The sequence below is a fragment of the Neolamprologus multifasciatus genome, chromosome 2 (assembly GCF_963576455.1).
Source record: "Neolamprologus multifasciatus chromosome 2, fNeoMul1.2, whole genome shotgun sequence".
Lineage (NCBI taxonomy): Eukaryota > Metazoa > Chordata > Actinopteri > Cichliformes > Cichlidae > Neolamprologus > Neolamprologus multifasciatus.
This window is the reverse complement of record NC_140440.1, coordinates 17587634-17604924: the sequence shown is the minus strand read 5'-3', so window position 1 is coordinate 17604924 and position 17291 is coordinate 17587634. Positions and strand designations below refer to the sequence as shown.

At 40.8% G+C, this 17291-nt stretch overlaps 1 protein-coding gene across 5 annotated transcripts in view; it reads right to left on the bottom strand.

Annotated features, from left to right (window-relative positions):
• Positions 1–417: 417 nt before the first annotated feature.
• LOC146524179 (centrosome and spindle pole-associated protein 1-like) overlaps positions 418–17291 on the bottom strand; it is a 31755-nt gene continuing 14881 nt past the window's right edge. For all 5 annotated transcript variants that reach the window (XM_085181793.1, XM_085181802.1, XM_085181817.1 and 2 more), the window contains 12 exons: positions 16434–16577; positions 14738–14851; positions 14159–14225; positions 13819–13945; positions 10503–10642; positions 10283–10411; positions 10135–10175; positions 9969–10029; positions 9435–9544; positions 9200–9347; positions 7287–8881; positions 418–5542 (listed from right to left, as the gene is read on the bottom strand). In XM_085181793.1, the coding sequence (XP_085037919.1) occupies positions 8724–8881; positions 9200–9347; positions 9435–9544; positions 9969–10029; positions 10135–10175; positions 10283–10411; positions 10503–10642; positions 13819–13945; positions 14159–14225; positions 14738–14851; positions 16434–16577 (1239 nt within the window). In that variant the 3' untranslated portion in view covers positions 418–5542; positions 7287–8723. The remainder of the gene's footprint in view (positions 5543–7286; positions 8882–9199; positions 9348–9434; positions 9545–9968; positions 10030–10134; positions 10176–10282; positions 10412–10502; positions 10643–13818; positions 13946–14158; positions 14226–14737; positions 14852–16433; positions 16578–17291) is intronic.

Genomic DNA, 17291 nt, shown 5'->3' with positions numbered 1-17291 from the left:
CACAATTTTAAAAAAAAAAATTTTGCAGATTGGCAAACCTCTGCCTGTGTTTACTGCTGAGGAACTGGCATCAGACCAAGAGAGGTGTTAAAAATTATGCAACAGAACTGCTGCAGACAGCTTAGCAGTATGTGTCTTTAAATCCAAAATAACAAAAAGAGCACTGTAGGAACTGTGTGCACAGGCTCTCAGTAAGACTGGAAAACATCCTCTATGGGCTATTAATGACATTGGCCTGGAATGTAAACGTGTGAGAACGCTGACTGCATAAATGAACAGACCTATCAATATCACAGCTCTATCTTATATTTACGTCTCTAACGTATTAATCCCTGATTTGCCACTCAGCATAGAGTGTAAATATAAAAGTGAAGGATTTCAGGAACTTAAGAAGTTAAGGCTTTTTTTAAAAAAAAAAAAAGATGCACATGCATTTCATTTTGTTATCAGTCTTAGGGGGAATTTTAAGGGAAAGATTTTTCTGTGAAGATCCAAATGATGGTTTTCTGCTGGACCTCGTATAGATTTTATAGACGCCATATTGGACATTAATCCCAGCTGTCTACATGTTAGGTGCCAACAGGGGAGCGAAGGCCTTCCCGCTCTCTTGTGGTTTGGGTTGGGCCACTAAGTTAAAGATCATAAAATGTGTTCGGAGCAATAAATTGTTTCAACCAAGTGAAAGGATTTTTGCCTGGACAATCAATTTTTGGATGAAGTTGCGAGTTGTGCTATGTTGCTGTGGCCTTCCTGAGTCGGTGTAATGCTGAGTGGGATGCAGTGTGTGTATGCATTTATATTAACACTGGGGTGTCTGGTTGAGTAATGGGGGCATAGCAGAGTTTAGATGGCTTCTATCCTCCTTCCTATCCAATCCTGGAAAGGGTCATCACTCATACAGAGTGAGGGGGAGGCGGTGTGAGCGGGTGACAGTGCTAGTCCAGGAAGGAAGGAGTAAAAAGGACGTGTGCAGTGGCGAGAGAACGTGGCACACAAGAAAGACAGTTTCTCTTGTTTGGGATCGTACAACCTTGAACCGCACAGCTACCAGCAGAACCAGTACAAAGCCAAAAACAGACTCCGATCTCTGCAATCAGTGCAGAGATCCAGTCTCCCACCACACACAGCAGTATCACTGTGTTCATCCCCCACTGCCACTGAGTTTGGTGGACAAATAAACAGAAATTGTCTCTTTTGGGCAGTAATCCATGTCTTGGATTCACACCAGCACTTGGTTTGTGCTTTGTGTGTTGCTCTGCTACAAATTACGTCCTGGCAGATGAACGCCACATCCAGAACTTCAACGGTAAACAGCTCCGCTTTCATTTTGTCAGAAAATCAAACCCAGAAGACAAATGATAAACAAACAGCTACAGGCTGTGCAGCTTTTGTGCCGTTTTCTCTAGTTTTGGTCAGGGATACGATGTAGAGCACGGCTCTTGCAGGTCTATCGAGATACAGAGAGAACATAATTCATTCATCCTGAGAGGTCACGATGTTTGTCAGCGTGAGTTCTCACCGAACAGAAGGCGGCAAACGATGTTCAAGTTAAGAGAAATCCTAGAGCTGCTTGAAAGACCGTGTGTAATAGAACAGCTTCGAGATGTTTCAGTGACGATTTCTGCGAGAGATTTGAACCTTTACTTTTTACGTCACTGAGAGCCACAAATAATGACAGCTATGTTAGCAGCGTTTTCTGGGTAGTACCAAAATAAAACATTTCAGCTCTGGAATAGCACATGTAGCAAATATGCTAGTTCACAGCTGAAGTAGCTAACATTGATACCACTGACCAACACTTTAGGAACACTTTCATGGTCATTAAAGCTCACGCTTCAGCAACACTGCAGTATGAAACAGCCATCATCAAATTTAACCTGGTCAGTGCTCACGTTATTTTTTATTATTATTATTTTATTTGGGACAGTGCATGTTAACATGTACATGTAAAAAAAGAAATTACATGAATGTAAACATACAAGATTATAGCCAAAGGCTAATTACTACGGTGGCTGGGAAGTGCAAAGCGCAACAAATTAAAAAACGGCAACAAATTAAAAATCCGCAACAAATTAAAAAACGGCAACAAATTAAAAATCCGCAACAAATTAAAAAATGGCAACAAATTAAAAAAACGCAATAAATTAAAAAACCGCAACAAATTAAAAATCCACAACAAATTAAAAAACCGCAACAAATTAAAAATCCACAACAAATTAAAAAACCGCAACAAATTAAAAATCCGCAACAAATTAAAAAACCGCAACAAATTAAAAATCCACAACAAATTAAAAAACCGCAACAAATTAAAAATCCTTGACGGAAAGGGATTGTCTGAAATACCGGAAGTGACACAACGAGTGATGTCACGAGAGGGGCGTGGCCAGGATTTTTGGTTGAGGCGCCATGTTTCTGGGCCGAACAAACCGCTAGCGAAAGAGGAGCGAAAGTACACGGATAACACCAGCTATGGTTCGTACTTGCTGTGCGGTCGGTTGTAAAGTTAGATCGCACGACCGGCAAGGGAATAAGGTTGAAATGGTTTATCTTTTCATTCTTTCCCCACCTGGAAGCAACATGAGGCAGCTCATGTATCGCATGTTACCAAAAGAAGGCGTCTAGTCTGGATGGCAGCTGTGAGACGAGCTGATATCTCTTCCATCTCCAAATATCTGTTGGTGCTCCAGACATTTTCCTTCCGGTAAGTTATAGATATGTTCATATCACTCTTTATCCGGTCTTTTAAGTCTGACATCACTAGCCGTGTCTTGGCTCAAACTCCGCTGCAGGTCCATAAATCACACGATCACTGTGGCATCACTGAGTGTTGAAAAACTATCTAAAGTCTTTCATCTGTAATAAAATGATCAGCGGTCTGCTCTACCATGTGTAATAATTGAGTTTATCATCCAGGCATCCATGAAAACGAAATTGGCAGGAAGTTAGCTCGCTAGATTCCATCTAAATACAATATAGCATGTCCTAACTGAGGGGTTTTGGAAACAAATTCAAAGTACAGCTCTGCTATCACTTCCAACATAAATGAAGACAGAAAACTAAACAGCAGTGACGTTTGTAGGGTTACTGAAGTTTGGCTAGCTGGTGTATAACGATGTGCTACGTGACTGCTAGCGACACAGCTATGTGAGCATAATATAAACACTCTAACTTTTTCCACTTGATAAAAGTTATCGTGAGGATTCTCGGTGGTCAGGAACCAGTGTTGGGGAGTAACGGAATACATGTACCGCTGTTACGTATTTAAAATACAAAATATGAGTAACTGTATTCCGTTACAGTTACCATTTAAAAGGTGGTATTTTGAATACAGTTACTTTGTTGAAATAAATGGATTACACGGCGGTACTTTCCTGTTTCATATTGTGGCGGATCAGGACTGTTTGGGTTTTGTTTGACAGCTACGTTCTGTAGTTCCAGGTGGCAGCATTATGGTTGCCAGGGTGACGCTCTCTCTCTGTGTGTTTCCTGGGTGAGAGAGGCCTTTTTGTTGTTGTTGTGCTAAGCGAATAGGCAGAATGCTACAGGTATAACTCTAAAGAATGTAGCATCATAGGCAGTGTAGTCCGTGCTGCAGGGATAATGGACTGTCATACACGTTATGTCTGTGAGCGAGGGAGGGAGAAAAAGGAAAAGTACGAGCTGTCATCTAGCAAAAACGGGAGCTGGAAGCATGTAAATATAATAATAACCACTGCAGCCAAGAAGAGTGCCTGACGAGCCCAGTTGTAAGTAAGCTATTAAGACTCGACTGTACACCGTGTTCGTGTTTTCCTCCAAAAACAATAAGTTCCGTTGGAGCAGCCTTTCAATGCCTCTCTCTGTCTCTCGCTAGCAAAGTCGACCCAGACAACAAAGTAAAGCTAGTTTTCGGCTACCAGCCCGACACAGAACCCACCGTATTAGCCAGAGGTCCCTTTACTACGGTTAGTACATTCACGTAGTTGTAAACAGCATGATAATATGTTAAGTAATCCAAAGTATTCAGAATACGTTACTCTCATTGAGTAACGTAACGGGATACGTTACAGAATACATTTTGGGGCATGTATTCTGTAATCTGTAGTGGAATACATTTTAAAAGTAACCTTCCCAACACTGTCAGGAACAAATGTAATCTCATGGCAGGATGCTGTAAACAGACCAAACTTCAGCCAGGAGAACAATTGAGATAATCCATCCACAAGGATGAATAGGATTAGTCATTCATATACTGCTGCATGGGCTGGGCTGTAGCTACATCGTAAGGTTTTAAAAACTGAGCTTTCAAATGATTAGTGGTGATAGAAGCCGAGTAGGCCAACAGTGATCACTTACTTTTTTTAGGAGTTTTTTGAGATTAAATAGAAGACAATACAAAACATTAAACATGTTAACAACACAAAATCCATATTAAACGCAGACTACTTTAGGCCTGGAAGCAGGATTTGTCACGCCATCACTTAAAGACCAGATAGCCTATTAGTTTTCTTTTCGATGCACTCTGAGGTCATAGCAAATTAGAAAAAAACATCCTAATGAGTGATTTTGCAGAACTACGTTCTATTTATAGACTTGTTAATTATTTGGCATTATTGCAGCAAACCAGCCTATGAAATGGATGAAACATCGTGACTGGGTTCCAGCGCTACACAAGGGACCTGCTTCAAACATACCACCATGCCAATCAGATTACTTCTTCCATGTGAGGGTGAAGAGGTGACCCTTCTGGATAAGACGGTGAAGGTTTGCTGCCGTTTTGGTGAACAGTGTGGTAGTAAAACCAGGGAAAAATGAAACTTGCTGCTGTTAAATATTCTTAAGTCTTATGCTGTATAGATAGTGGTAATTTTTCAGAAGATAAATTGAAGTAATTGATAGTAAATTAAATAGTGTAATAGTGGGTGATATCGTGTAAATGCTGTCATGATTTTGTGTAAACATTTTGTCTTTTATAAACTATAAATGACATGGATTCTACATTGTAACTGATGTGATGTTCTATAATAAAAAAGAGGCAAAAAATTAGTTTGTTTCTTTATTGAACTTTTGAACAGTGGTACTCAGTCAGTACATATTCAGTAAATGCAAATTATCTACATGGCAGTGCACTACAGGCATAAATCTAGACCCCTAGATAAAACATTATGGCATTATAGCAGTGACAACTCCTCCACAGTAGCAGGTGGGATATATCTTTTTTGAGGACGGCTCCTTTTACCTTTCAATATGGATGGTCTGTTTATGTTTTGATCCAGAGCCGTTTTTGGGCAGCTGAAGAGGAGAAATCTATCTTATGGCCAACCTCTGGCTGTATCTTGGTCATATTACCAGGCAAAACCCAGTATGCAGGTTCATCTGTAACAGCCTTTGTGCCACAGATCCGTACTGTTGCTTCTACTTTAAAAAGAAGAACAGCGACATGGCTGCAGGTCTCCACAACTCCGGCCATACAGGTGCAGTGGGCGGCTTCAACCTTCCCTGTGATGCTCACAATGACCCATGGCTGTAATGCTGGTTCATTCAGTCTTTGAGAGTGCAGGACCTGAAACACACAAAGTTAATTTAAAGACAAAGACTCTAATGAGCCAAGGCTGACATAAATGTGTTTTATCTACTTTCAAATCCATTTATCATAAAGGTAACAAAGTGTTTAGAAAGTTAGCACATACATGTAATTATCCTTTTTTTTTTTTTTAAATGTATCCATCTATAGAACGCTGCATGTTATATTCCAAATCTGCCTGTTCTCTTTCAGAAACCTGCCTTCAGAAAATGAAACTAAAGTATGTAATCACTTTCAAGATGGAGAAAGCATAAAGTTTGACTTTAGGTGACAATTATGGACAGTAATATGATAAGGAGATTCTGCAGGTCATTAATCAATGTATTATAGTAAAAAATGTATTTTTTGTGACACAGGACACAAACATGGAAGCAAGATATGTAATTAGGATTATTTCTAATAAATATGAATAAATAATTGCAATTTCTTTAACCACTGAGAATAACTAAATTCTTCAGGACAATGGCACATCAATGCACTGAACTCACTATGGCTACGTTCACACTGCAGGTCTTAATGCTCAATTCCGATTTTTTGTCTGCTTGTTCACACTACAAATAAAATGTGACAGCAAACGCGCTCCTTTGTGAACCCTCAAAGTGGCCCGCATATGCAAAAGCTGGTGTCACACACAACACGCTCTGTTTAGACCCAGACCAAACAGTATTGTTTGACTGATGGCCCTTAATATAAAAACTAGTTTCAGACTTTGCTTTAAGTTATTTTGTTATTTACATATGGCCTAATAATTATCCTCCTTTAGAGAGGAGCGGTGCTTCAAAGGATATGCAGATTTCTGTCAGAATCTGCAGATTATACAGTATAAATAAAATGTTCATGTTGTCTTCCCAACAGTTTCACTAACATCTACACGGGATGGACACGAAGCGCTCATGTGCTCTTAATGTCTTCTCGGACGCTTCTCCAGCGCTGATAATTGGCATATGTTTCGTGTCAGTGACGTAAAAGACTGATTTAATGCCACATGACCATTCAATCAGCAGTTGCTTTCTAAAACATCAGATATGTATCGGATTCAGTACCACATACGAAAGTGACCCAGATCGGATTTGAAAATATCGGATTTGTGCTGTTTTTACACTGTCATACCATGATTGGATATGGGTCGCATACGGTCAAAAAAGTCCGATTTGATGCGCTTTCGCGTGCAATGTGAACGTAGCCAGAGCCTCCACATGCTCTCCCTGTAATTTGTCCCTCGTGAATGAATTTATGATTGCACTAATTTGAATGTTCGGGGGAAAATCAAACGCATTTTACTCACAGTACCCTACAAACGTCACTGCTGTTTAGTTTTCTGTCTTCATTTATGTTGGAAGTGATAGCAGAGCTGTACGTTTGAATTTGTTTCCAAAACCCCTCAGTTAGGACATGCTATATTGTATTTAGATGGAATCTAGCGAGCTAACTTCCTGCTAATTTCGTTTTCATGGATGCCTGGATGATAAACTCAATTATTACACATGGTAGAGCAGACCGCTGATCATTTTATTACAGATGAAAGACTTTAGATAGTTTTTCAACACTCAGTGATGCCACAGTGATCGTGTGATTTATGGACCTGCAGCGGAGTTTGAGCCAAGACACGGCTAGTGATGTCAGACTTTTAAGTCTGACATCACTAGCCGTGTCTTGGCTTAAAAGTCTGACATCACTTTTAAGTTAAAGGATAAAGAGTGATATGAACATATCTATAACTTACCGGAAGGAAAATGTCTGGAGCACCAACAGATATTTGGAGATGGAAGAGATATCAGCTCGTCTCACAGCTGCCATCCAGACTAGACGCCTTCTTTTGGTAACATGCGATACATGAGCTGCCTCATGTTGCTTCCAGGTGGGGAAAGAATGAAAAGATAAACCATTTCAACCTTATTCCCTTGCCGGTCGTGCGATCTAACTTTACAACCGACCGCACAGCAAGTACGAACCATAGCTGGTGTTATCCGTGTACTTTCACTCCTCTTTCGCTAGCGCTTTGTTCGGCCCAGAAACATGGCGCCTCAACCAAAAATCCTGGCTACGCCCCTCTCGTGACATCACTCTCCAAAAGCCCTATTAGGCTAATCGTTGTGTCACTTCCGGTACTTCAGACAATCCCTTTCCGTCAAGGATTTTTAATTTGTTGTGGTTTTTTAATTTGTTGCGGTTTTTTAATTTGTTGCGGATTTTTAATTTGTTGCGTTTTTTTAATTTGTTGCGCTTTGCACTTCCCTGCCACCGTACCAGCCACCGTAAATTACCATCTGTTGTCCAAAAAAATGGACAAATAATTCATAAAAAAGTTCATAATTTATACATAATGTTAGCATTAGCATCTGTTATCATTAATATATCAACTAGCTGACTGCAGTTAGATCAAACATGAATAATTATTTCTTTATTAATTATTCATGTTTAATTAATTATTTGTTTAATTGTTTAATAATTAATTAAACATGAATAAACATGAAAATATTTTACTCGGACAATACAAGAAAATTATCTAAATTTGCAAAATAATCAAAAGTTTAATCTGAAAATTACTTATTTTGATCAAACTTATAACTCATGGGAAAATCTGTTTAAAATATGTGTTAATCTTTTCAATATATGTCTCGGTTGCTATAACTTCTGTTGTTCTCTGTGGTACTGAAAATAGTGTTGCATTTGAAATTCCAGTATCGTGACATTGCTGTCCTAATGACTTGATGCTACTTTGTGTGACTTGGCATATGTAATTCACATTTCAATGCAGCAGTGAAGTCTTAATTTTGCCATGCAATATGAATGAAAAGGGAGAAAATTGAACCTTTGAATAATTGAGGGAAAATTGTTGACATGAACATAAATTACAGGCAAAGAGCAATTTGCTTTAGCGATGATATGTCTTGTAAAAGGAAGCAAACCAAATCACAGTACATAAAAGTAAAATATAATTTATTTAAAAATATATTCAATAAAACAATAATTTACATGTAAAAGAACACAAAGGTTCCCACACTGGATTACAACTGTGTTTCAACAGAAACAAAAAGAGAAACATCTTTTCCTTGACAGTAACCTACATTTATCTTTAATCAAAGCAATAAATTAAAACCAACTTTGAACTTATGCACTCAAAATCAGAAGGACCCTACAAATCTTAGGAGACAAGGTGCTACGTTGCCAGCCGCTCCCTTCTGATCGCACGGTCTAAACACTTCAGCGTGTCCAATGTTTCTGGCCGTATCCAGCGATCAGTTTCTATAGAGCCCTGACGATTATGAAGAGAAAACCGTGGAGGCGAGTTGTCGTCGTCAGACAGATCCAGCGGTGCTGAAGAAAAACAAGTGAACACAGAAAACACACATCTTCACTGTGGAATTAACAAGCTGGGAACGGGCGGCTACAATGCATGCTTTATATAAGAACAAATATTTACTAAATATATATTGTTAGTTTGCAGGTTTACATGAACGATGCTGTACTTACTGAATCAAGCAAACTTCAAACCCATTAAAAATCCTAATGCAGAATTTTATAATGATCGATATATTAGACCCTGAGCTTCATATTCCTGAAGATGGCCTGAATGCTGGTCTGGGCTTTTATACAACAAGAAACATATTTACACAAAAAAATATGAAGTCGTACCAGCTGTGTTGCCACGACGACTGAGAGCCTGATGACCCGTCCTGTTCCGGTTTCCCCATTCCCCATCCTCATTCTGCCGCTGTCTGGTAACTGCGTGGCTGGAGTAATCATCATGATGACCAACAGGGTGGCCAGAAGCAGCTCGCTCCTGAAAAAAGGGAAGAAAAAAGTTAAAACTTCAGCAAATAAACTTCGTGTTTGACCAGGACTCGCGGATGGTTTTTAGGAAGAATACCTGTGGGCGCTGTGACTGCCTGGAAAGCCTCCTCCTCTCCCGGGCCGACAGCTGACGAGTCTTCTCGGGTTCTGGGGTTTGCAGCACTGACGAGCCATCACCCAGAGGGTCTTAACACACACAACCAAAGTCAGTTATTTCAAACATCGCCGCAACTTTTTATGTGATCCTCGTCACTTAAAGCATCCTCAACATTAAAAAGTTCCAGATGTCATTTTGCAGTATACAGTTTGGCCCCACTGAAATAAACTTTCTCAATAATTTGAAAAGTTAGATACATTCAGGTGTGCGTCATACTTCTCCAGCATGAGCTAAACAACACAAACATGAGGCACAACCAGCAGGAGGTAAATTATGTTTGTGATCCAGAGAACAAACGATGTCAGTACTGTAACAGCTCAAAGAATTCGAGATGGCTGTCTGCCATGAAGACTTGGGTCTTGTGAAGTCAGTGAAACGCCTGCAGCTCTATGACTCAAAAGGAGAATGTGGATTTCACCAGCAGTAAAATGCTTTTATTTCAGCATGTCTTACCAATGAAAGCACTCTCTGACTCCAGCAGAAAACCTCTTGCAGATCCCCTGGTCTCGCTCCTCTGAAATACACACAGCTCTTTTCACAGTTCCACTCTAATAACTACAAGCTGGTGGATACGGTACAAATCACAGGATTTTTGTGCAGCTTAAACATTATTTCTCACCAGTAGATCATTTTGCTGTGGTGGGGACAGGTTGAAATAATCTGCAACACAAGTAGGATATTCTTTATTATCAACAATGGATGGCACTTTGGACCTGCTGTTGAAAAGTAATAACAGGGTAAAAAAAATAATTGAAATATAGTCTGACCGTCCTGGACCGTAGACCTCTGGCTGCTCAACTGATGATATGAATCCCTGTAGTCCCGCCTCCGTCTGCTGGTCCCACCTACTTCCTCTAGTTTAGGATCTTCACTGGAGCCCAATCTTGATTCTTCATCTACCACATTAGAAGTAAATGTAAACATATAATAGTGAAGTAATGTTGTTATTAATAGAGTACAGTCAAGACTTTGAGATCACTGTGTTACCTCTGTACTTGAGCTGAAGGGAGTCGTGGATTCGTAATAAATTTCGTGGCTCTGTATATCTGGAGTTAGGCCTACGAACTGGAGCCTGGAGCCTCAGCCTGGCCATATCAAACACATCCACCATAGCACGCTCGCGATACCTGGAGGAATGGAAGCAGGTGTACGCACAGAAATATCAGTTTCTATGGAAGAGCAGAGCAGTCTTTTGTCTGAGTTTGGCTTGTTCTGGTAGACAATGCCGAGGATCAACGATGGTCAAAGCAATAAGCAGTAGGTCGCCAAGCTTTTTAGCTCATTTCCATGATTGAGTCATTCAGCGACATGTAGTCTGCCTCGCTGTAATTTCATGTTGCATCTCCACATATACCAACACAAACATGTCTGGATGTTTATCCTCGCGTGTGCAGAGTGGCACACTGACTCATTATGATCAAATGAGAGACGAGATGGAGGTTATTTCTGACTGCTGGTTTGATTTTTAAATTATAACTCAATAAGTCTGCACTTGCACAGATGCTTGTTTATTTCATCTCCTCAACTCCCACTCCACCGCCCACCGACTGCTTTTGTCAGTGGGAAACTGTTGTGTATGGGGACAGTACAAGGAAGAATGAGAAGACAGACAGGTGAGACACTGTAAACATACAAAATCAGACTGTACAAGCACAACTATACAAAGCATTAACAGCCACTTGCATCTCTTCAAGAGGTTGTTAACATAAATACTCAGGCAGCTAGGGATGGGTATCGTTTAGGTTTTATCCGATACCGGTGCCAAACCGGTACTTTTGAAACGGTGCCGGTGCTTAAACGGTGCCCAAACCGGTGCTTAAAGAATGGAAAACACAAAATTGGTCCAAAAACCTCTCATGTTCAGCTGTTTTTTTGTAAAAAGATAACAATGTTAGTCTTTTCTGCAGGTATACGGCATATATGGTATCACTCTGGGCTGGAAGCAGTGCTTAAACAATGGAAAAAACACAAACTTTGTCCAAAAACCTCTCATGTTTAGCTGTTTTCCACTTTTTCTTCGGTCCATTTTAGCCTTTTGGCCAGGGTGAAGGGAGTATCTGACATCAAACAAGAAGACAGCCGCATGTAGCTATGATGGTGTTTGCTAGTTCACGTTACATGCATTAATTTAATAACGCGGTTAGCTTACTCAACGTAAATTACACACGAACAACATTAAGCTACTCACGCAGAGAAGAACGGCTGCTGCTGCCATCATCATTTCTGCTACACTGGCAGGGCTAGGTTCATCGGATTTAAAGTGTGACCTCCTTTGACAGTATCAGCTTAAAGCACTTGTTGCAGGCTGCTGAGTTTGCATCTTTTGCTGTGAAGTACAGCCAGACTTTTGACCGCTTTGCCTTGGGCATTTTTAATCTGTAGCTCTGCTCTAAAAGAACGTACGTACCTGGACCCGCCTACTATCCTCGAAACGTAAAATGATTGGCTAGAATCTAAAGTGTATCATTCCATACCAGTTGGTGGCGGTAATGCACCTTTCAGTTGTTTGCCAACCGCCAATAGAAATGTAAGGAAGAAGAAAGTGTATCACAGCTCAGGAAAAAAAAGCACCGAAATAAAGCACCGAAATGCGCGCTGCTTTTCGGTCTGGTTACTACCGTTTATGTCAGAACCGGTGCCATGATGGCACCGGTGCCATGATACCGGTACCCATCCCTACAGGCAGCCAATCAAATCAGAAAGGGAAGGAAAGGTGGTTTAGGTCACTTTGAACATTGAATAGCTGTTGGTGCCAGACAAACTGTTCTCGGTATTTCAGTAACTGCTCATCTGCTAGAATTTTCCCACATAAGCGGGAACCAATCAGCTAAGTAAAGACAAACGACAGTCCATCATTACTTTAAGAACTGAAGGTCAGTCAGTGCGGAAAATTTCTAAAACTTTGAATGTGTCCCCAACTGCAGTCGCAAAAACCATCAAGCTCTACAATGAAACTGTCTCACATGAGGACGCCCCAAGAAAGGAAGACCAAGAGTCCCTCTGCTGCTGAGGATACATTCATCCGAGTCACCAGCCTCAGAAATCACAAGTTAACAGCAGCTCAGATTAGAGCCCAGATAAATGCCACACAGAGCTCCAGTAGCAGACACATCTCTACATCAGCTGTTCAGAGGAGCCTTTATGGTCAAATAGCTGCTAAGAAACAACAACTAAGGAAAAGTAACAAGCAGAAGAGATTTGTTTGGACCAAGACAAACACAAGGAGTGGACTTTAGACCAGTGGACATCTGTGCTTTGGTCTGATGAGTCCAAATTTGAGATCTTTGGTTCCATCCGCCGTGTCTTTGTGCAACACAGAAAGGTGAACGTTGGTTTCTACATGCATGGTTCCCACTGTGAAGCATGGAGGAGGTGGTGATGGTGTGGGGGGGCTTTGCTGGTGACACTTTTGGGGATTTACTCAGAATTGAAGGCACACTGAAGCAGCATGGCTACCACAGCATCCAGTAGCAACATGCCATCCCATCAAGTTTGCATTTACTTGGACCATCATTTATTTTTCAACAGCACAATGACCCCAAACACACCTCCAGACTGTGTGACCGAGAAGGATGTGATGCACCAGATGGCCTGGCCTCCACAGTCACCTGACCTAAACCCAGTGCAGATGGTTTGGGATGAGATGGAGCGCAGAATGAAGGAAAAAGGACCAACAAGTGCTCAGCATCTGTGGGAACTCCTTCATGACTGTTGGAAAACCATTTCAGGTGACGACCTCATGAAGCTCATGGAGAGAATGCCAAGAGTGAGCAAAGCTGTAAGCAAAGCAAAGAGCGGCTGCTTTAAAGAATCTAAAATATCAAACAAATTTTTGAGTTATTTCACAATTCCATGTGAACTACATAATTCCATGTGCTCATTCATAGCTTTGATGCCTTCAGTGAGAATCTGCAACACAAACAGTCATGAAAATAAAACCATTAAATAAAAAGGTGTAACGAAAGTTTTACTGCTATTGTAGCTCAATGTGAATGATAGTGTGTATTAAACACTCTGTTTCACTTGCTAACTTCACTCTTCTCCACGTCTTTCTGAAGGACCAACAACAGCACAACTAAGAGCAATCTGTAACACAGTCTCCTGGTGACAACATAAAAGCAAAAGCCTGCAAAGCTGTTCGTCGACAAACACAGAGACCACTTTTGGTGGTTACAATATGAAATATCTAAGTATGCAATGTGCATTAACTGATGCACAGCTACATCCAATATGAAGTCCGGTAAATGTATATGCATCCATTAGTATGCCAAAGGTTACAGCATGAGTGATGAATGTGTTTTACCTGTTATTCAGAGGAGAGTCTAAATCCTCCCAATCCGCCTGCTGCAGGTCACCCTCCAGGCGTTTTTGTTCATTGCGGAGCTGCCGACGCAATGCTGACAGCTCACTGAACAGATCGCAACGGTCTCCTAAAACACACACACATTGATACAGCGTTTTCAATATCATTACCTTTCTCAGCACCAACAAAACGTAAAGAAACACAGCCGAGTCGATGTGTAAGAAAGGACGGATCACTCTAAGTGTCAAAGAAAATGTAACACTGTTTATGGGAGACTGAGCCCAACACAAAGATCCTGCAGATATGATCAGAGGCATCTATGTTTGCTCTCACACAGTACCTGCAGCTCGCAACTGGTTCCTACAAGCAGGGACGGGAGGAGACTGCAGACCGGACAGAGACCGCTCCTTAAAAACAAAAAGATTAATTCACAAAGGATTTTAGCAGAAAATATTCTATTACAGAGAACTAAATTAAATGTTTTCTAACTTTTAAATAAACTGGACCAAGAAAAGTCTTAAAAACAGTGCAGATATAGTAGCCTGTGTTTAAGCCTTTCAAATATTAAATACAAAACACTGCTGGTTTCTGTCATTGAGTCTTGGGTCACTTTGACTTTAATGCCTTTTCACATCATCATTCATCACAGTACAGATGTGATCTGTACGGGTAGTTAGCACCGGCTAACTGTGACCTGAGTAACTCTGAAAAGCTATGCATAAGAGACATGAAATAAATGTGTACATGTGCAACAGACTGAAACTTACACAGAAAGTGTTACTCAGTCTGGATGAGTAACATTAGCATAACAACTTTTACAAAAAACCTCTGGGTGCATTCAACCCTCAAACATGTTCACATAAGATAAATCAACCTCAAGATGCTGTCAGACTAATGGAAGTGAGTGTAAGAGACTTACAGACGATGGGACTGTAGAGTGTTGGCTGTCAGCAGTGGGAGGTCTGGGGGTATACTGGTGAAGGCCACGTTTCTTCTGCAGAGTGGGGATTGGAGGTGAGGGTTCCCTATGGACCTGAAGACACACAGCTTGTGATTTACTACATAAAACTTTAAATACTACAGTTAATATAAGCCAACTGATTATTTGAAATTTATTGTTCAGAATATTTGGAAGTTATTCCACACAGCCAAGAAGGGTATAGCAGTGTAGCTACAAGAGAAGAAGTCCCTACAAATGGTGACTACCTTCATCTTAACCTAAGAACACGATTGAACACACACACACACACACACACGCACACACACAATGGTTTATTTAATCAAACATATTGATATAAAAACTGTTTCATTTTATTTTTTCCACATCATCATGTTTATATTGTTCTGCTGTTAATAGTATTTTGGTGCTTTGAGAATATCTTTTTCAGAAACCATCATGCCAATAAAGCATGACTGAAGTGATCTGAACTGAGTGAGAGTGTCCTGAGTGGAATCAGCGACGGCCATTTTCATCTTGAAAGCTAATCAAAGGAAAGAAATTAAAAGAAGCAGCTGTCGTTCAGGAGGTAGGTGGCCCAGTAACCACAGGGCTGACAGGCTTGTCCATCTGTCAGAGTGTCCTTGGACAAAACATTGAACCCCAACTAATTGCTCCCAGTGCTCACACCAGCACCATGCACGGTAGCTCAACTCCGCTGGTGTGGGAAGGGATGAACCAAATAGTGGCACTGTTTGGTCTTTGGATCAAAATAATGAAGGGGTGTCTTCTAATAATTCAAGTGAACACACAGACACATACAGTATTTGTATGTTGGTGGTCAGCTGGTCACTGGTTACAGTCTTTGTAGTTATGTGTGTCTTGAAATATGAAACATAAATACAACACCTGAGTAGACATTTGGTCACATGGAGGATGATGACTTTTATTCCTGAATATCAGATGTCTGCTTTGCATCTCATACTTCTGTTCCTTGTACAAACTGACTTTAACCCTGACAGTACTGCAAATTGTGTTTCTCAAAAAGTGTAAACAGTTAACAAAAGTGAGCAATAGAGTTCATTTTGTTCATCTGGACTCGGGGAGATCCAACCTCAAGCGTCCCTCAAAACAAAGACCAGTATAGTAACTGGACTGGTATTTACCGTTCTGCTCAACTTAAACACTCAAAGCACTTTCTCAATCACCCAATCTATCCGTGCCTGAGCACTTTCCAACACACACAAACACCTGAGATACTAACCCTGGGGTTCAAGTGCCAAAGCATTGAAAACCGAACAACTTCTGGCTGAGCAGATGGCTCAACACAGAAGAGCTACCTCATCACGCCAGACCTCAGCTGCCTATTTACCAGCTCATAGTGACTCCGTCTCTGTCCAGGTGTATAAGTTCATCACTGAAGCAGGATCACAGAGTCACGGAGACCATTTATGTGAAAAGGGAATGACCGTCTCTGACCCACCGAGGGGGCTAAAATGTATCTTTCACCATGTTACAATCCTGTGATTTCAGCCATTCCCCAGCTTTCTGTGATCAGTACTCTTGGTGATTAATGATTGGGACAATTTGCTTTCTGGGATTTTGTTACCTGGATTATTAAGTAGGCATCAAGTCAAACGATGGACAGCGTGACACAGCTGTACATCTGTGAACTGACCTCTTCCACCTGTGCCTGTCTCTCTATCTCATACTGTCTCCTCAGTATCGCACTCTCCTTCTCCTCTGCTTCCTTCTTTATCCTCTCAGCTTCCTTCTTCCTCTGTTCAGCCAGCTGAACCAGCTCCTCATTCTTGGCCTTTTGCTGAGAGAAAGAAAAAATATTAGAGGAAGTGCACAAGACAAAGATTTAGAAATGAGAAAGACTTGCAATGTGTTATAATTAGAGACCATCACAACATCCGCAATCCCCAGCAACATGATTTACAGTCCAACCTGCGTGCACTTGTTACTACAAGCGTGTTCACTTTGTAGGGGTTGGCCAACGCCCATCTCTGGACTCAACCCTGATTTTAGATGCTACACATCTGCACAGTTGCATGACTACATCTTGCACAGAAAAGATCGGTCAACAGACAGGCATAAAAACACCTGCCAAAGTACTCAAAGTGACTTTGGCTACATTCACTCTGCAGGTCTTAATACTCAAATCCAATTTTTTTGTCTGCTTGTTCACACTACAAATAAAATGTGACAGCAAACGCGCTCTAGTGTGAACAGTTCACGGCCCTCAAAGCGGCCGCATGCACAAAAGAAGACGTCACACACAACACGCTCTGTTTAGACCCAGAGCAAACAGTATTGTTTGACTGATGGCCTTAATATAAAGACTTCGGACTTTACGTTTCCCAATTTTGCTTTAAGTTATAAAAGTTATTTTGTTATTTACATTTGGGCTAATAATGATCCTTATTGCTGTTTTAGAGAGGAGCGGTGCTTCAAAGGATAGTTGCAGATTTGTCAGAATCTGCAGATTATACAGTACAAATAAAATGTTCATGTTTCTCCAACGTTGTCT